This window comes from Gossypium arboreum, chromosome 7, assembly GCF_025698485.1.
Source record: "Gossypium arboreum isolate Shixiya-1 chromosome 7, ASM2569848v2, whole genome shotgun sequence".
In the NCBI taxonomy this organism is placed as follows: Eukaryota; Viridiplantae; Streptophyta; class Magnoliopsida; order Malvales; family Malvaceae; genus Gossypium; species Gossypium arboreum.
The window spans coordinates 101,902,823-101,923,266 of record NC_069076.1 but is presented as its reverse complement, the minus strand read 5'-3'; the positions used below and the strand labels follow the sequence as shown (position 1 = coordinate 101,923,266).

Here is a 20,444-nt window from a genome sequence, read left to right as displayed (position 1 = left end):
ATACCACAATATTTTCCGGAAAGTCTTGCATCTGTCGGAATAATTCTGCTTTATCAATAAAAATAAAAATGTGTTTTCGTTTTCTGCTTAATAAACATAAGTTTGTATTCCGGCCGGTTTGACCGTTTACAAATTAGGACCTTTGCCGGCTGCCTTCATCAAAGGTGTTTCAGCCTCCTCAGGCTTATGGTGTTCCTAACTCAACACCAAATTAAGCATATTTTAATAATAAAACCTCTGGTAGTAAGTACACCATAATAAATTCAACTTATCTTTGAATTGTTAATCTCCCTAAGATTTAAAAACTATATCAATTGGACTTTTCCATAGATACAAATGAGATAAACTACGACCCTACGAATTTCCAAAGTGAGTGAACACCAACATATGGCCCCAAAAGCTCCTCCACCACATACAAACATGGGATAACAAACAACGCAATGAACCAAATTCACCACAAACATATAACTGTACTTGCTTCAACGACACAGCTTGCATGATGTGGGCGGGACATTTTTCAGGCAGCAAGATCGGCTTCATTAGTGCACATGTCGCCTGCCATTCCATTTAGATAAACAACGTGATCAAATAAATTCCAAAATTGAAGCCTTTACGGCATTTTGTTCAATATACCGTACAATGGAAAACAACAACAGTCGTGATGTACGATGAAATCCTGACCATAGCACATGAAATGAGATACTATTCTAGATAAGGTATCCTTCATTCCAAAAGACTTAGATATGAGAATATGTGATATGAATTACAAGGCAAATGAGCAAAATACTGTGAAAAAAGTGTTTGGGGAATGGACTATATATGGCAAGTCATTGTTTTATGAACTAATTGAAACCTGTAATGTAATGTGATGCAGGTTCTTTATGGGTGTCACTGTACTAATGGCTCACCCACCTAAAGCCTGCATATCGATATTTGTCCATGTTTACAGCAGCTACACAAACTTGAGTGCTCTGCCAAGAATTAGGACAACTAAAAACACATATATTACTCACATTCAAGAAAACACTGATTTCACTCAAAAAAACACAAGGCAATGAGGGAGATAGGTAACAAACAAGTTTCAATCCCCATGTCTGAAAATCACCCCTTTTTGGCACAAGTTGAGCATAGAATAGTTTCAGTACACAAGGGGTAATTCATGTAAAGATAAAAGGTTAAGGCACTTGAATGGACCTTTTGAAGGAAGGAGACACCCAAAACCCGATCGATTTTGGGTTAAGCATCATATAATAGTATTTTCCATAACTTGCATAACAGAGTATCAACATCTTTCCCCATGATCAAATGTCCCCTTCCATACCACTAATCGAGAAATTCAGAGGAAGGAGTGAATCAACTGCTGCAACCAACCACAATACAAGAAACAACCCAAAGGGTGAAATGATACCAAGAAGTGAACAAGCAACTTCGAGCGAATAACCCAACCATTACTATCTAACCAACTACCAATGAAGTAACAAAACGAAACTGAATTAGGAGTTGACAAAAGTCTAAACATGACAGTCTCAGAAATTTTTCCAACCATAATCATTCTTATAGAAGAACTACAATAATCTGTATTAGTATTTGACGATTATTAGAATGACAGCTCCTTCACTCCAAAGGAAGCAATGTGTAAGAATCAAGATACCTTCCATAAAAGATATATCAGATAACAAAGCAATGTTCTAAAAACGGGCACATCAAATTAAAAAGCAAAATTAACCAAATCTATTGGGAATTTGAAATAACTATTTATAACCTTGACAAGATAATATGTTTACAAACATGATTCCTCAGGATCATCATTTAAAAAAGACAAGAACAACCTCCATACATTGCAACAGCTGTTCATGTTTATACAAAACATGCTCATGAACTTCAAACCACAAACCCCCCAGAAAATTACAAACAGAAATAGAAAATTTATATTAGTAAGAACACATAAAAAAAGGAATCAAATCATGGACCCAAAGGCAATATACAACTCTTTGAAAAATAAAACAGTAATGCTAGAAACATAGTCTATTTATTGTAGAAAGCCAAAAAGAACTCAATTTGCTCCAAAGGAAAATATCAGCACTGCATGCAATCCTATGTCATAAAAACTTTAAACCAAGATCGAAACAAATGCATTCTTCACTAAATTTACAATCTTTCATTTGTAAATTTGTTTAATGAACTTATTGAAACCTTTAATGTAATGTAATGTAACGCAGGTTCTTTATGGGCAAAAATGTACTAATGGCTCACCCACCTAAAGCCTGCATATTGATATTTGTCCATGTTTACAGCAGCTACACAGACTTGAGTGCTCTGCCAAGAATTAGGACAACTAAAGAACCCATTAAAATTAGTTCTTCCATTTAACAATCACTTAAACCTTATTACTTGCATTAAAAAAAATCATTCTTCACTCAAAGGAAAAGGCAATGAGAGATGGAAACAAATGACTTTTTTTTTATAAACACATATCTGAAAATCATCCCTTTTTGGCACAAACTCAAACAAAGGTATAGTTTCAGCATACAAAGGCAAATGCATGTGAAGATAAAAAGTTAGGGTTTTTGATTGAACCTTTTGAAAGACGGAGACACCTCAATTGAATTTGTGATTGTAATTTAAAGGTCCATAATTTAGCCTCGACTAGCCCAGTTCTGGATTTGCCAACTGGTACCAAAGTTTCTTAAGGAAATCGAATGCATCTCTTTCCTTCTAAGGTTCTGAAATTTTAGAAGTTTATTGACAGACAAATCCCTGAAATGCAACTAGACAGTAAAATCAGACTCAAGCGATAAAAAAAAAGCCAAAGATGAAGGTCTCAAGACATGACAAAGTTGAAGCCTTTAAAATCACCAGGTTGGATGTTTTGCCAGAATCAATCAACTGACCTTACGAATATCATACTTCTCCAGGGTAATTTGTTCAAAATACCACACAGTGCACAAATGAAAAACAACATTCATCAAGACGCACAATAAAACCTTGCAGATGGAGAATCAAATGAGATATTCCAGATAAGGAATCTTTCTAAATGACTTAGAGATAAAGAATAAGTGATATAAATTATAAAGCAAATAACCAAAATACTGAGGAAAAAAGAGGGTGGGGAGTGGAAAAAATGGTAAGACGTTACCCCTAGGCTTGATAAAATTTGGTCCTTTGCTTCATTGCTTCATATCCTACAGCCTTGAATCACTATTATTCGAAACCATTTTAGTCCAGTCATGAATTGTATTCCAGGATCTTTTATCTCCAACGGCAGCAGATTGACCCTGTTATCTCGGAACAATGAGTTAGGAGTTGAGCTTGGAGCTAAAGATAAATTGATGAACAAACATAAGCTGTAATTTCTAACCATCTATTAATATAAAGATAAACCAATTGATTCTATTAGGAGAATAGAGACATTGGGAAAGGAATCATAGGAATTTGTCCAAGACAGGAATAAAGGAAAGATTTGTGAATCAGCCAGCCGCTCCACCTTGAATTCGTAACATGCATCATAAATTGCACCAGCATCTTTGTCCGTCGTTAAATGCCCTTTTCCATCTTCGTAACTTGAGGAAGGAGTCATGAATATCTAACCAACTACCTCTGAACTAATCAACAACTGAGCGAAACTGAAGTAGGAGTTGACAAAAGTTGAAATATAATAGTTTCAGAAATATATCCAACCATAATCCTTTCATTCATTCTTACAGAAGAACCACAATATTCCAAAATCTGTATTTCTAGTTGACAATTAATTAGAACAACAAGAAGCAATGTCTAAGATACCTTTCATTGAAGAAATATCAGATGGCAAAGGAATGTTCAAAAATGGGCAAATCATATCAAAATGCAAGATTAACCAAATCTATTGGGAATTGGAACTCACTATCTATAACCTTAACAAGATATAAATGCAAAATAAGCTAAAAATCTGTCTATAGTTTCACATGTCAAGTTCACAAACATGATTCCTCTGGATCATCATCTAAAGAAGACAAAAACTACCTGCATAAGTTCAACAGGTGTTCATGTTTATACCAAACATGCTCATGAACTTCAAACCAAAAAACCACCCAGCCTATTACAAACAGAAACAGAAACATTAAATTTATAAGAACACACAAAAAGAGGATCAAACAATGGACCCAAAGGGGATTGAAAAATAAAACAGTAGTGTTAGAAGCATTATAGTTTGTTCATCATAGAAAAGCTAAAAAGAAAAACTCAACTTGCTATAATAAACATAAATCAGAACTCATGCAAACCTATTGTTTTATAGAAACCTGTAATGTAATGTAGGTTCTTTATGGAAGTCCATGTACTAATGGCTCGCCCACTTTAAAGCCTGCATATTGATATTTGTCCATATTTACAGCAGCTACATAAGCTTGAGTGTTCTGCCAAGAATTAGGACAACTAAAAAACAAGGCAATGAAAGATAGATAACAAACAAAACAAGTTTCAATTTTTTAGAACCCCATATCTGAAAAATCGTCCCTTTTGGAAGACACTCGAACATAGAACAAAGACAAATTGCATGTCTAGATAATTATAAAAAGCTAGGGTTTTTGAATGGACATTTTGAAACCCCAGTTGATGATGAGATTGTAAATTTAAGGCCCATGATTTTTCTCCACACTTAGCCCAGTTTTGGAACTGCCAACTTGTATCAAAATTTATTGAGGATCAGATGCATTTTCTTTCCCTCTAAGCCTCAAACTCTCCAACCTGGATATGTCCTAGAAATAGTACAAGCTATTGACCCACCAGGCGCCACGCTACTCAATTATCATCCAGTCATCAGCAACAACAGTAAGAAACTTCATGAACCAACCCAACCATGAAGTTTTTTTTTCAAGGTTTTAAATGGGCCCTTACCTATCCCAAAAATAAGTTTACTTGCTTACAAACAAAATTAAAAGTACAAACTTAACCCTGCGAGACGTATCAGTAACATAACAAACATCAAAAGAAAACCAACGTGGACTTTTACCTTCCGCTACAAAGTCCTTTTAAACAAACCTCCCACTGGCTTCGCAGGTTATGGTTAACACTGTCCAACATTCTTTTTTCTTGTCTTCCAAAGTTGCATTTTAGACAATTAGACAGACATAAAGGAAACAGAGAACGAAATTATGGCTTCCATGTCTTTCTCTGCAACTATTCCGTCTCCCCTTCTTGATTTTTCCCAAACCAAAAAGAACCAAGTTTTTTCTTCATCATGGCCTTCCATGTCTTTCTCAATCCCTTCCATCAAATCCTCGCTTGGGTCTTCAAAATCAGCCTTTTTCCAAAATGGATTCTCGTTGCTATCGCTTACTGCTTCTGGGTTTGTCTTTAACTCTAGATCTTCAGGCATTTATGCAAGAGCAGCTACGGATAAAACCCTATACGACTACACAGTAAAGGTACAAGCTTGGGGAATATTACGTTGAACAAAAGTTCCAATTTTGTTACTGTATTTTGCTAAAGGATATCTCTCTCTATCTTTTTGAGCAGGATATTGATGGGAAGGATACCCCTCTTAGCAAATTTAAGGGAAAAGTTCTTTTGATTGTTAATGTTGCTTCAAGATGGTATATCATCACAATATTTTCTAGGGCTGCTTTGAGCTTTTGTCTTTTTTTTGTTGGTCTAATTGAAATTTTTTCATTTTGATTCATAGTGGTTTGACAACATCAAATTACTCTGAGCTTTCCCACATATATGACAAGTACAAGAATCAAGGTCAGTTAAGCATTCTTGCCTTGATATTTTGTTCCTTAATAATGTCATCATGTTTTTGTAAGATTTGTTGATAAAACTCTATCACAGGATTTGAGATTCTAGCTTTCCCTTGCAATCAATTCGGGGGACAAGAGCCTGGATCAAATCCTGATATTAAAAAATTTGCTTGTACCAGGTTCAAGGCAGAGTTTCCTATATTTGATAAGGTGAGTCAAGCTGCTCTTCTATTTGATTATAGCATTTACGGTAGAGATAAGTTCTTGAAGGACTAAAGGAAGTTTTATGCATCAGGTTGATGTGAATGGACCGAATACGGCTCCCGTTTACCAGTTTCTGAAGTCGAGTGCTGGTGGATTTTTCAGTGACCTGATCAAGTGGAACTTTGAGAAGTTCTTGGTGGATAAAAATGGCAAAGTTGTTGAGAGGTATCCACCAACGACATCGCCTTTCCAAATTGAGGTATGCAAGTTAATCTCATAACACTTGAAGCACTAGGGTTTTGATAACATGAAATCAAGTATGATTTAAGATTCTTTGTCTTAAGGCTTGTAATGAAAGATCAATGTTGATACTTATAAAATTTATCATTTGTTTGCTGTTTGATTGCTATATATCTTGAGAAAGAACTGGTGGCTTTTTGGATTTTGGATTGATATCAAACATATTCTTCTACTATATTCGATGCTCTTCTCTTTTCGGGGCATTGAAATGCCGACATTGTATGCAACTCTCTTATCTGATAGAACATCCAGAACAGTTATTATCTTACTGGTTTATTCTGGTATCAGATTTGGTGTTGCAATCAAACTCAAAAGCTGTATTACTGTCAAGTAATACCACTATGTTGGATTTGAAGTGGTTTGTTCTAGTCTTCCCTGTTTGCACCGCTAGGTCGAATCTTTTTTTGTACTCGGTGCAATAGATACCGAACATTGACAACGAAAACATGTCTCTTTGTTTTGATTTGGTCGTTTTATTCTTTTGTTATTTTGGCCCTGAATCTCAGAATATGATTCAACGGACTAATTCTTGTTCTTATCATGTGATGGTGTTGCAGAAGGACATTCAGAAGCTCCTCGCGACATGAATCTCGAGGTCACAGTGACATGAACCGCTTCTGCTTGCGATGAAAATAAGTAGATACATAGTACAAAGTAGATTTCAGAAAAAGAAGATGGAACGGTGTTTTCGGCTATATGTCTGATATGAACTTTTTTGTTTTCTGTTTTCCATGGTATGAGGTCTGCTTATTTGATCAAATTTCCCTTTTCAACAGTTATACAAAGTTGTTTACTTTGCCTCAGCTTTTTCAATATCTTCTCACTTTTGCTTTACATGTTTTTTTTTCATAATTTTCCTCTAGGAATGAATGTGGATATGAAAATAGTCTTAAAACCTTATTTCCAAAGTTATGACTTATTTTATTTTTGGTTTAATTTCACGAGACGTCCTTCTAAATTGGTCTCAAACGTCAATACATTTTGATTAAATCCTCAAAGTTAGTGTGGTGTATGTCAAGGATTTCTATTTCAGAAATGTAAATACAAGCCTTCTACAGAACTAACCATTTCTTTATGCCTCAGGTTATGGTCCTATGTCAAAAACTAAGTCAAATTTAATGCCTTGTTTCATTGTTTATATGTAAATATACATTTTTTAAAAGTTACAATTAAATTTAAAATATTTTATTATTTAAATAAAATTCTACTCCGCTTGATAGAAAATCAGACATAATTGAACTTATCAATTCACCTAACTCATGGATAGATTTATTTTTAATTTATTCGTATTGAAACAACTTATTTTTTATTATTTTATAATATAAGATTCCATTTAGTTATATTTAATCACAAATCTTAATCATAAATATTTCATCACAATTTTAATCCTCAGATTGTCTTTTGTCTAAAGCATGAGTGGTTCATATGAGTGTACTAAGAATTCAGGGGATTCACACGAGCCGGTTGAGAATTGCGAGCTAATATGGTACTTATGTTACCTTTAAATTTACTATATGCTATAGATTATGAATTTGAATCCCGTCACATGTAAATTTTTCAAATTTTCGTGATCCACGAATTTAGGTAACTTGTGACTCTTAGGATGGTCATGTGAACCTCTACGTTCTTGGCACAACCATGGGAACAAAGGGCCCTCCATGCCTTATTTAAGGATGGGGACAAAATCTGAATGCTAAAATGGAGGGGATGAGACGATAGCAGGGGAGGTCTGGTGGCGAGGGGAATTTTTATTTTCTTTAATACTAATATAAAATTTAAATTTATTATTATAATTTTTAAAAATATTTATGTATTTATTTATATTTTTTTATTTTTTAGAATTAAGATTAAATTGAGAACATTTATAAATTTTGAGGGTTATTTTTAAAATTATGACTAAATCAATATAATATGTAAAAGTTTAGGTTAAATACATTATTGTATCGATTTTTTAACCGCCACGCCGGTTTACCATTTGTAACTTTACAAGAGTGATCAAAATGACCGAACTATGTAACGTGAGTATTTAAATTACAAACATTTTATTTTCAATACCTAAAATAAAATTTTTGATAGTTGAATGACTATTTATATAGTTTACCTTTTAAAACAAATTCAAATTTATTTTAAGAAAACATGTTTTAAAAATAAAAGAATTTCTATAACAATATTATAAAATCATAAACATTGTTAAAAAATAGTTATTTTATTAAATAGTTTTAATAGTATTTATAAGTGGAATTTTTCCATAGTTTTTAAACTCTATTTTTGTAACATTATTTAAAAATAATATTTAATATCAGATTTTACTATTTTGAACACTGTAATTTTAAATGTTAACGTAACAAAATTTCTTAAGATTTTTAAATTTATTTCTTTACAATATTTAAAGACAATAACAGAATTTAACATCAATAAAATATGTTATTCCCTTTTTCAAGTATTGTTTAAAAATATATTTAACTTACTATCTAAAATGAAATATTAAAGGGTAAACTATTCAAATGGTTACCCAACTATGCTCATATTCCTATTTTGGTCACCCAACTTTAAAAATTTTTAATTTAGGCACTCATTCTTGAATTTATTCGTATTTTGGTCATGTTGTTATATTGATAAAAGAAACGTTTTTATAACTGGTATATTAACACATTTAGTCCTCAATATTACATATTCTATCAAATTAATATTAATTCTAAAAATTCAATAAATTCAACTTTTATATTTACAAATTTTATCAATTTAATCCTCAAAATTCCTAACTAAAAAATTTAGCTTTTAAAACAGAGGCATTACACAACTATAAATTTGTAAACTCCAAAAAAGAAAAAAATAAAAAAAACTTCTCTCAACAAACCCAATAAATATATGACATTCAAAGCTATATTTCTTCAAGGTTTAACTTAAATTTTCCGATCACCTCACCTTAATTGTTTTTATGAATCAGATTGAAAGCAACAATCATACTTGTTTTCAGGCAAAGTTGCGACAATTTTCATCCATATAAACACTAATCAAATAGAGGTTTGAACCCTTTTAGACTAAATAAAATAAATGAAACCCCGATTTTGTTTTGGTGTTAACAGTAAGTAAACCACCAACAGGAGGGTTAAATTGAATCCATCCATGGCTACTGCTGCTATCATCCAGGTGTTGCCTCAGTCTTACAAACAGGGCAACCATTTTTTTTGCAGCAGCCACTACTTTATACATTGGGTGTGAAAATTGTGTCCACTGCTTTATTAAAAAAATTATATAGTACTATAACACTACTGAACAAGTCTCATTGACATTCAAATGTAGTCTTTGGTAATTGATTCGATAATCTATAACCTGCTTGTTCTGGATGTGAAGTTTCGAAAATTTATCAGCAAAGTAATTAGCTCGAAAAATAGCTCGTTAGTTGAGCGAATTATTTTTTAGAATATCTTTGTTTTAAAAGTTAAAAACTTTGGTTAAAAAATTTGTAAATGTAAAGGGTGAAATTTATTGAATTATTTAGAATTAGGATCAAATTGATAAAATATGGAAGTATTGAGGACTAAATATGTTATTATACTAGTTAGAAAATGAATTTTCATTATCAATTTAACCGTGAGTAACCAAAATAAGAATGAATTCAAATATTAGTACTTAAATTAAAAATTTTAATATTAGATAACCAAAACAAGAACGCGAGCACAATCAGTGATCATTTATATAATTTACCTAAATTTAAAAATAAAATAATAAACTTAAAAATTCAACAAAATAGATTTTGTTTATCATGATTGTTTTTGAACAATCATTATAGATTTTTTCACAAAATGCTTAAAATTATCCATAAATATTATTAAAACATTATTTTGATATTATAATTACACAATGCTTAAAATTACTCATAGATTCTAACCATTAATTTTTCGATTAAAACATTACGTGGTTATATATAATTTGATGCCTTAAAGGTTCTACATGCGGATGCATAACTTTTCATCTCTTTTAGGCTATTTTGCTTCTTCTTCTTCTTTATATATATATATATATATATTTATATATATTATGATAATGATTAAACTTTAATTTTGGGATTTAATCTGTGTACTTTATTTTTAACATGATTTGATCATTATACTTTTATAATGTCAAATATTATTAATTATTTTAATCAAAATACTGACATTAAATTTTTTAGGAACACTATTCCAACAAGAAAGAAATATTTTACCACAACGAGTTCGAATAAATGTTGTTAAGAAAAATTTATATAAACATTTCCAATATTATTTTTATTGTTACATGACTATCAAATAAAATTTTTATTTCAAAATGTTATGTGAATAAATTTAATAAAAGAATTTAAATAGTGATAACAATTAATTTAAAAATTATACTAATAAAACATAAAAGAAACTGAAAATTGAGAGAAAATAATAAAAGTTCGGTTAATTTTAAAAGAAGGAAACTTTAGTATTATTAATAAAGATAATGTTTTGATATCAATTTCAGATCACATAATTAAGATTCGGATTGTTGGTATCAGTAATATGCGAATAATCGAAATAGTCTCCATTGTAATACCGAATTTATTGATAAAAGATTGGAGTAATTCTGATACTGTTTTGTGTTCATTTTTTTTTATTATCGCTTTTGCTATTTATTTACTATAAAGAAAATATTAGTTTTTATCATAAAAAATAATGAATCGGCGGATACACCAAATTTTGATGAAAAACGGGAAATAATTTGATTTCCAATGTTGTTTAAATGAACACACACAAGTGTAGTCGGTTCTGGAAAGGTTTAATAGTCATCACTCAGTCATTGCATCGCTCATTGTTCTTTAATAAATAAAATAATCAAAACTCATGGAAGGTTTAATTCATGATTTAGCCCTTAAAATATATTTATTTTTTATTTGATATCTAAATTTTTTGTCTCAATTTGATACTTAAAATATCGATTACTTTTTAATTTAATACCTAAAGTATGTTTCTCATAGATTTTTTTAGTTTATTTTTAATATATATTAAAAAACAATTGATGGCCAATCACAAAATACCATATAATGACTTTATGTAAAATAATAAATATTTTATTTTATTAAATGTATATACACCTTAAAAATATGAAAATAAAATAAAAATATAAAAATTTAGAAATATATATAAAATCTAGAAAATATGAATTATAAAAATATTTTTATAAAATTATAAAAAGGTATTTAAATTTCAACTTGAAATTTAAATACATTTTTAATTTTTTAACTATTTTAATTTTTATATATTATTTTATTTTTTAAAATTTATGATTATATATTAAACTTTAGTATGAAAAAATATCACGTGGCAGGTCAACCCCAACTGATGATCGGTTAATGATTAGTCAAAATCAATAAAATTTTTATATTTAAATATTTAGTATTATAAATTTCTATTTTTTAATTTAAATTTAATATTTTTATTTTATATGAATATAATTGTCATGTTGGCCAAAAAAAATTACGAGGCACTTTTTCATTAGCCAAAGTCGCATAATAGATTTTTTGTAACTGGACCAAAAATACCAAAATAGGAAAATGGAAGTACTTCAGGGCTAAATTATGAATTAAGCCATCCTCGAAGCACCCTCCACAATTGCATCCCTGTTTTCCGTTTCTCTTTTTTTCACTCAATCAACCCAAAATAAAAGAGCCAAAATCCACACTCTTTTATTCCAAATCCCATCTGTTTTCTTCTTTTAGTATTTCCAGTTGGATAATTTTCTTGGAAAATCATGTTTCTTTCTTTTTATGTTCTTTATCAATATATATAGATCGTAGTATACTGTTATTTATTATTAATAGATTTTTTTACACTTGATAAAAATCTCAGCTTCATACATCAATTCGAAGCCATTTTTGTATTCAACATCAGCAGCATGTGCGCAAGAAACTCTATCTACACTACCCCCAAACCCTGCAAACACCTAGCTGATTACAAGCTCAGGCATGGCTTCAATACTTATTATTCCATCCGAAATTGCCTCAAGACCACCCCTAATGGAAGAACTAGAGTTGCTAAACACACCACTAAAATACCCAGATGTAGTTTCTGTGATAGATATCAAGGAAGACTTTACTTTTGTTTGATGTGCTCTTCACTATGGTGTCCAACCCACATTCTTTTACATACCCAATCTGAGAAAGGCCATGAGGTAGCTATTGACATGGACAGATCAGAGCTTTATTGTTGTTTGTGTTGTGATCAGGTCTACGATCCTGATTTTGACAAAGTTGTTGTGTGTAACCAAGTCAAGGACTTGCCTGGAGGTAGTAAAAGTAAAACCAATGGTTTTGAGGCATGTGGTGAGAGATCAAGCAAGAGAAAGAGATTAGATTCTGGGATAGGATTAGATTTGAAGAAATCAAAACTGTTGGTTTCAATGAGAGATCGGAGAGCAAAATCATGTTATCCATTGGGATTGAGGGGATTGAACAATCTGGGGAGTACTTGTTTTATGAACTCTGTGTTGCAGGCTTTGCTTCATGCTCCTCCTTTGAGGAATTACTTTCTGAATGATCGACACAACAGTATTCAATGCAGGAAAAGATCTGGTGAAAAGCTCTGCTTGCTTTGTGACATTGATGCTATTTCTTCAGCTATGTTTTCCGGTGATCGAACCCCTTATACTCCTGCTCACTTTCTTTATAGGTCTGAAAATAAATTTGTGCCTTGGTTCAATGCTTGTTTGAGTTACTGATTTTGGTATTTGACTTGCATTATTTGAATGGTATACTGTGGTGCTTTAGGTTATTTTAGGTTGTTTTACTTGAGATCTGTTGTCTGGAATAAGTATTGTGTGAAAGGAAATGGGTTTAAACTAAAAGTTTGGTTCGATGTCGGTCGGATTCTCCATTTTCAGGGTTGTAAAGACTAGTTAATCTCAAAAATAAACTTCTTTATATTACAAAATGAAAATGACAAGTTGTTTTGGTTTGTTTTGTCCTCCCTTTCCTTGGTTTCTAAATGCCTAAGGATGGATCATGCTTTACTGATGGATTTATGTTGTTTTTTATTGAAGCTGGTGGCAGCATTCATCGAATCTAGCTAGTTATGAGGAGCAGGATGCTCATGAGTTCTTCATTTCAGTTTTAGATGGGATTCATGAGACGGAAAGCAAAATACGAAACTCCGGCAAAGGTAATAAGATGCTGAGACCATGTTTGCTTGCTTCAATTTCATGTCCTATGTACAATTACATTGTCGAAAGGTAGTAATGGTTCTCTATCTCATATGCTACTAATCCATAGCCATAAATACAGTTGTAGAGGACACCAGGCCTAGATGCAGAATATGAAATTTGATTAATTGTCAGTGGTAGTTCGGGATTTTGATGTCGACATGCATATGTTGAAGAGGCTGGAAACAATTAGAACTGACCTGTAGACATACATATATTAACAAACCGATAATCTGGACATAATCTGGGTTTGAAATGCAGTTCTTTTTACTCATGATGTTGTTATTCTTTTAAACAGATGATGGAGACTGCCAATGTATTGCTCATAGGGCATTCTCTGGGTTGTTGAGATCTGATGTGACATGTATCTCCTGCGGATTTACTTCCACAACTTACGATCCTTGTGTTGATATTTCACTCAACATGGACACGAGTAATTTGTCTTCATCCAATGCTAACAAACCCATTAAACCCGATGAGAAGACAGGTGCGTCTACTCTTTCGGGTTGTCTGAATTTTTTTACAAGAGCTGAGAGGTTAGGTTCTGATCAAAAACTTCATTGTCAAAATTGTCAAGAACTACGTGACTCGTCAAAGCAACTGTCTATTAGAAGACTCCCATTGGTGCTGTGTTTACATATAAAGAGAGTCGAGCACTCTTTAGTCAGAAAAATATCGAGGAAAATCAATCAGTATATGCAGTTCCCTTTCTCATTGGACATGACTCCATATTTGTCATCCTCCATTGTTAGAAGCAAGTTCGGAAATAGAATATTCACTTTCGAATATGACAACTCCAATAGTTCTGCAGCATATGAGATTTTTGCTGTGATTGCTCATTCGGGGATGCTGGAGTCAGGACATTACGTGACTTATCTGCGACTAAAGAACCAGTGGTACAAATGCGATGATGCTTGGATATCTGAGGTTGATGAAGGAATAGTGAGAGCTTCACAGTGTTATATGTTGTTCTACGTACAGAAGCTGCTTTACAATGAAGCGATCGAGGATTCAAGTTTCGTGCATATTTCCCCGCGTAGAGATCCATTTGACTCTACTGCCGGTTGTTCCTAGTGCAACAAACTCATGCAAGCAAGGCCAGCTAAAGATAATCAAGCAACAATTTTCTTGGATGAAACATTCTTCTAGTATCAAACCAGTCTGAGGTACAAATATCAGAAACCTGATCATCAGAATCAAATATTTATATATCCAAATAGCAAATTCTATGGCTGCCATGTATTCCTAACAGTTATTGGCCAAAAGGGAAAGTAAAAAATCAAACCAATTTTCAAGTTGGGATCCCCAAAACCTCACTACAAGATCCAAGCTCTGAATTTTTTTTGACTGCAGTGCAGGCAGTCGTGTAAAGAATAAACAGTTAACATCATTGTATTGTATGCTTCTTGTGTGCTATAAAATTACTGAAAGGGTCTTTTTTTTTAATGGTTTGTGCCTTTTCTGTCATCAACTGTGGTTCATCCACGTCTAAAAGTGGTAATGGTTGGTGGGAATCTTTTATATTGGCTTTAATATATATTATAGATTTGCATCATCAAAAGTTGCACGCGTCTGCCTTTTTGACAAGTCAAGATAAATGACTACGGGAATACACTAATTTGACATTGTTTCTGTATGAGCTTTCCTAATTGTGTAATTAGTAGAACAAAACTAGAAATTTACTTCAAGAGAAGTTAAAATTGAATTGTAATTTAAAAATAAAAAGGTTTAAATATTTTTAATTGTATTAATTTATTATTTTAAAATATTTACAAGGATTAAATTAAAATTTCATTATTTTGATGGAATCAAAATATAATTTTATCATTATATTAACATATAATTTTAAAACTAAAAAAATAAACTAAGATGAAAATTTACCATTTTGATTGTTGCTTTGTGGCTTTATGGGATATTTGATCTTTTTTTATTGACCTTAGTGCCTTCCATAAATTGAAAGTTCATTTCAAAAAAAAAAAATGCAAGGGAAAGATTAAAAGAACAGCTGAAAGCGAGCAGAAAAAGATAATGCCTTGAAAACCTGCATTCTTAGCTAAATCATTGACAATGAAATTGTAATCTATATGAATATGAGATATATCGACAATTTAATCTCTGGGTTGAATTTGTATTGAAAAGGAATATAATTTTCCTTTGCTTGATTATCAAGACTTGAGCTTTTGACATGAAATTACCATCAAATACCAACCACTCAACCAAATAGTATATGATTATAGTAAAGGTCAAGCTTTCTAGACAAAATTACCAGTAACTTTGCTTAGAGTACAACACTGACCACACAAAACCTGTGGTATTTCATCTGAAACTCTGGACAAAGCTGCAATGGGTACTCAAAAATATGTGTGCAAAAGTTAGGAGGTATAATAAAAGCACAATTATCAGATATGATATGAGGTCTTTTGCACTTTGATGCACATTTTTTTTTTCTATTACTTTCAGTGAACAGGATTTATTTAATGTGCCAACTTCTTCAGGTGTTGAAATAGTTTCTGTTTAATCCATTGCCTGTCGTTAGGCAAAAAAGCTTGAATCCTGTGATCATAGCTGCAAGCCATAAAATAATAATGGTAAAACCAATTATCCCACCAAATAAATAATAAGAACATGGATGCAAGCAACAAATATTAGGTAAAAGGGACTTTGCAAAGCCATTGGTTGTAAACCGTTTAGCTTCCCATGGAACGCAGAGAAACCACATGGTTCCACCTATTCAAACAATCCAATAATCTGTTGCAAGATGTTGTCTCCCATATATGCAATGATACTCATTACCCCATGATTGTTGGACCATTCTCAGAATCAAAGTTATACATAGACTTTCCCATCAGCCATATTAATTTCCTTGGATGTAGGACCATGTTACCCAGACTCTTCATTCTTTCTCTTAAGTTTGCATGATTAACACCTCTGTCCGGGACATATTTGGGAATGGGTATAGAGATATGGTCCTCCCCCAAAAAAAGGAACTTACGTAACAAAACTTATTCACAAACATATTTGAGTTTCACCAGAAGGAAATAGTATACTTACAAACTCAAAACACAGTTATTCCTTGGGGTTCAGGTTTTACGTGACATATTCATGCCGTTGATTAACAGTTATTATGATGGACACATGACTACTGAGCATGCAATATAACATAAAATACATGAGAATGATGCATTATATAAAAAAGGAAACAGCGGAGGAAAAGAGAGGCATACACAAGGGCGCTCATATCTGCAAGGCCATCAATAAAATTGTAAAGATCAGCAATATCGTAAGTGATGTTTCCTGTAGCTGGATTTAGATCCTTAAGTTTCCTTTCATATAGTCCACATATCCCTGCACATGCCAAATAGCATAAACTGTCAAACTTGTCAAATCTTTAAACAATGAGAAGGAAAAAATAGTGTAGATTCAATCCGGAGACTTGTGTTGGAACCACTCAAATTCATTCAACCAAATCATTAACACAATATGGAAAATATAAATAGTTTAGGACATACATTCTATAGAATGAAAAACATATGATATGCAAAAGGTACAGTCCACTGCCTGCAGAACACAGGCAGTAGGTACTTAAATCCGAATCCCACACGGGCAATCCAGTCAGTAGAATCAACACATACACTAGTAGGCCAAAACAACAAAAACCAAGAAAAATATAGGCAAAAACATACCATCCATAGCTTGACTTATGGAATCATAATCCATAAATGTTCTGGTTGCTCTGCTCTGTGAAGTTTGCATCAAAATAATGGTGTGCCTGTTTGCCTAAATTTCACGCACAAAAACAAAAGGAGGAGATATATATATATATATACACCGCCGACCATATTGATCAAATAAAAATGATTACTACGAAAGTAGGATTGCACCATTAACACGCCGGAAAGAATGAATTAATCAACAAGTAATTTCTACAAACGAAATCGAAAATCGTGTAGTAATAGGAAAATAGCTGCGATTCGGTTGGTTTTGTATCGAAAAGAAAATTTTAACGAAACCCTAGTTTGTTGAGGAAAGAACTTGAAATTGAACAAAAAGGGAAAATAAAAGAAATGAAATTTAAAATCAAAATTAGTAGAACTAAAGGAAAATAAAAGGAGGAATTACCATGTCTGGTTGTTGGAGTGGAACCGAAAGAAGAATGTAAGAGAATGTGCTGCTACCGTTGAACTAACCAAAGATGGAAGTCATGGAAAACCGAATATCAGAACGACACAAAATAACAAACAAACAAAAACAAAATTAAAGGGTAAACTACCAAAATTGTCACTTTTTTCAACTCAGGTTATATTTTAGTTACTTATGTTTGAAATGTTATGTTTTAGTCATTTACGTATTGGACCGTTAATTGTTGTTAATGATATGTTGACATGGCACGTTAAATCATCATTTCAATAAAAAATTTAGGTTAATTTAAATAATTGGTCCCCATATTTTTTTTGTTTTGAGCAATTTAATTTTTTTCTTTTATGTTCTTTTTATTTTTTTCTTTATTCTCTATTCTCTTCTGTTTCTCACTGTTTTTCTCCATTCTCTATTTATTTTAACGTAGTTTTTCTAAATTTTCCTCCCTTCTACAATTAACAGCTTAGTAACTAAAATGTTATAACGCAATAACATAAGTGACTAAAACGTAACATTTTAAATATAAATAACTAAAATATAAACTAAGGTAAACAAAAGTGAAGATTTTGATAGTTTACCTAAAATTAAGTTAAAGAGTAAATTATGGTTCTGCCACGTCTTTAGAATGGTCGACGATGACTGAAATATAATGGCTTTACTATTTTGGGTAAACTACATCCATAGTTACCCTAAAATAGGGTTTATCCTATTTTAATCATCTTAATTTTTTTTTCTTCAATTTAATCATTTTAATGAAGATAATTATTCGAATTAGTCACTGTCATTAAAATTTTATCCACTAACAGATTGTTAACGTGATATTTTTTTTTACTTTTGACTGAAGTTAGAAACCTCTTTATAATTAGTCAAAAAAAATTATTTATTTGCAACATGATGAATTATTTTTTTATCTCTTTATTTTTCTTTTCTATTCTCTCTTTCTCAATATCCTCGTCACTGCCCACCACTAACACCATTTAACATCTTCAATCTATTAGTGGGTTAACAAAATTATTAACGGTAGTGATTAATTCAAACAATTATCTTAATCAGAGTGACTAATTTGAGAAACAATTTTAGAGTGACCAAAATAAGAAAATTTTTATTTTAGGGTGACCATGAATATAATTTACCTATTATTTTTAGTTAAAATATACCATAAATTTCTATAATATTTACAAATTTAAAATTTACTCTATATACTTTTATTAAACTAATATTTTGTACTTTTATTAAATTCACAAGCTAATAAAATAAAAGAAGAATTATCATTGTAAAACATTTAAGAAATAATATATTTTTACTATTTATCGAAATATTATATCTATATTAAATTAATTAGTTAATCGGGTTGGGTTAGGTTGGGTTGTATTATTTTATATTTGAGTATTTAATTTTATATTTTACTTAAGTTGGGTTATTTATTGAAATTAATCAATTTTATTGTTTTATATTTAACTATTTAATTTTATATTTTAATTAATTAATTAACTGAACTATTTTATATTTGAGTTGATTTATATACGAGTAATTGAATATTACTATGATTTTATTGAATTATTCAATTTAAATATCATAAATTAAAAATCGATCAAATAAATTATTTAAGCCGAATAACAAAATAAATAAAAACAAAAATGAATTATCTTGATTTATTTGATTTTAACGATATTTTGTACCCAACCACCTATATATATATATAAAAGGTGTCGTGTCGTTTTTCTTTGATTTGTATTTCTTTAAGCAATTATTTTAATTTAGTTAGGCTTTTTATCCTTTCTTTTTTAAAAAAACTTGGTGAAATGAAATAAGGTGAAAGTTAGAACGAATTTTTGAAAATGCCTTCTTCTTTTTAATTACTGAATTAGGTCATATTTTTAAAAATAATGGGATTAGGTCGAAATAACAAAAACATTTTCAATTAGAAGTGTTTTTTTTTTTTTAAGGTTAGATTTTGTTTTTTTAATAAAGTTAGGGTTTTATGATTTTTAACATTTTATATTTAGGGTTTTGTAGGATTTTGAGTTTTTTATATATATTTTTCTAGTTTATTATATATTCTTTAGTTTTTTTTTATAAAATTTTCAGATGTAAAGTTAATAATTATTTAATTCGAAATTTACAAGCATTGTATTTACACCAATCATATACATGAATTATTCGAATTGTAAAATTCAATTCGATTCATAATCGAAGCTCAAACTACTTGATTTGATTAAAGATTAGTTTGTAATTTTTTTCGATTTTTTTTAATGCAACTGAGTTTTGATTATTTTTTTTAGGGGAGGTTGAAGTTGATAAGATTTGCAATTGATTTAAATCAAATTACATTAAATATTATAAAAAAAATCTTACCATTTGCAATTAATTGACAGAAATGTACTTGCCATAAAAACGGATTAAAGATTGTGCCATTGTTAATTTCGAAAAACACGAAATAAATTGTAATAGAGAAAATAATTTTCGAAAATCTTAAGATAATTTTAATAAAAAAAGTAGGAGAGTTGAGAGAGAAATAAAATTTGATTGAGAATTTAGGAGGGAATTGAGAGAAATTTGAGAATATGAGAGAGAGTTGAGATTGAATTGAAAAAAAATTGAAATGGGGGGTTTATATATAAATTAAAAAGTGACCGTTGGGTGGGGGAAGCCGTTGGTTCCAACGGTTAGCGAGCAGCCATTGCTCTCCAATGGTTATTTAATTAGTCATTAAAAGGAAGTATAAAAAATGAATATTGAAGAAACTACAGAGAAATGAAAGGTAAACTGAATTGAATTCTATTGAAAATAATTTTCATAAGCTACCTCAATTGAATGATTTATAGGAGTATATAACCTTGAACAAGCTAACTGTTATGCTAACCAATTAGTAACAGCTTACAGCTA

General features: G+C 30.9%; 3 protein-coding genes, 1 long non-coding RNA gene and 3 other non-coding genes across 17 annotated transcripts; 2 read left to right on the top strand and 5 right to left on the bottom strand.

Annotated features, from left to right (window-relative positions):
* Positions 1–49: 49 nt before the first annotated feature.
* LOC108454316 (uncharacterized) lies at positions 50–4,760 on the bottom strand. 10 transcript variants are annotated; one of them, XR_008285804.1, is made up of 6 exons: positions 4,278–4,760; positions 4,000–4,072; positions 3,485–3,623; positions 3,137–3,275; positions 1,195–1,360; positions 50–555 (listed from the first exon to the last, which is right to left on the bottom strand). It is a non-coding gene; the product is annotated as an uncharacterized LOC108454316 (long non-coding RNA). The 10 variants fall into 10 exon arrangements; XR_008285801.1 differs by having other exon boundaries at positions 4,000–4,728; XR_008285803.1 differs by lacking the exon at positions 4,000–4,072 and having other exon boundaries at positions 4,260–4,728.
* LOC128295745 (small nucleolar RNA snoR103) lies at positions 862–967 on the bottom strand. Its single transcript, XR_008286303.1, has one exon. It is a non-coding gene; the product is annotated as a small nucleolar RNA snoR103 (small nucleolar RNA).
* LOC128295744 (small nucleolar RNA snoR103) lies at positions 2,207–2,312 on the bottom strand. The gene has a single exon (XR_008286302.1). It is a non-coding gene; the product is annotated as a small nucleolar RNA snoR103 (small nucleolar RNA).
* LOC128295746 (small nucleolar RNA snoR103) lies at positions 4,281–4,387 on the bottom strand. The gene has a single exon (XR_008286304.1). It is a non-coding gene; the product is annotated as a small nucleolar RNA snoR103 (small nucleolar RNA).
* A 173-nt stretch (positions 4,761–4,933) lies between the features above and the next one.
* LOC108454306 (probable phospholipid hydroperoxide glutathione peroxidase) lies at positions 4,934–7,024 on the top strand. Its single transcript, XM_017752726.2, has 6 exons — positions 4,934–5,402; positions 5,494–5,570; positions 5,660–5,721; positions 5,809–5,927; positions 6,013–6,180; positions 6,779–7,024. Exons 1-6 carry the CDS (start codon positions 5,130–5,132, stop codon positions 6,806–6,808), a joined length of 729 nt encoding a protein of 242 aa, XP_017608215.1. The 5' UTR covers positions 4,934–5,129; the 3' UTR covers positions 6,809–7,024.
* A 4,773-nt stretch (positions 7,025–11,797) lies between these two features.
* On the top strand, positions 11,798–14,867 carry LOC108469796 (ubiquitin C-terminal hydrolase 22-like). 2 transcript variants are annotated; one of them, XM_017770852.2, is made up of 4 exons: positions 11,798–12,892; positions 13,263–13,381; positions 13,720–13,908; positions 13,999–14,867. In XM_017770852.2, exons 1-4 carry the CDS (start codon positions 12,120–12,122, stop codon positions 14,493–14,495), a joined length of 1,578 nt encoding a protein of 525 aa, XP_017626341.1. In that variant the 5' UTR covers positions 11,798–12,119; the 3' UTR covers positions 14,496–14,867. The 2 variants fall into 2 exon arrangements, with proteins under 2 accessions (XP_017626341.1, XP_017626333.1); XM_017770844.2 differs by having other exon boundaries at positions 13,720–14,867.
* A 661-nt stretch (positions 14,868–15,528) lies between these two features.
* Positions 15,529–17,675, bottom strand: LOC108471868 (enhancer of rudimentary homolog). Its single transcript, XM_017773418.2, has 4 exons — positions 17,541–17,675; positions 17,105–17,198; positions 16,646–16,766; positions 15,529–15,986 (listed from the first exon to the last, which is right to left on the bottom strand). The coding sequence occupies exons 1-4, from the start codon at positions 17,541–17,543 to the stop codon at positions 15,896–15,898; spliced, it is 309 nt and encodes a 102-aa protein (XP_017628907.1). The 5' UTR covers positions 17,544–17,675; the 3' UTR covers positions 15,529–15,895.
* Between the last annotated feature and the right edge of the window lie 2,769 nt (positions 17,676–20,444).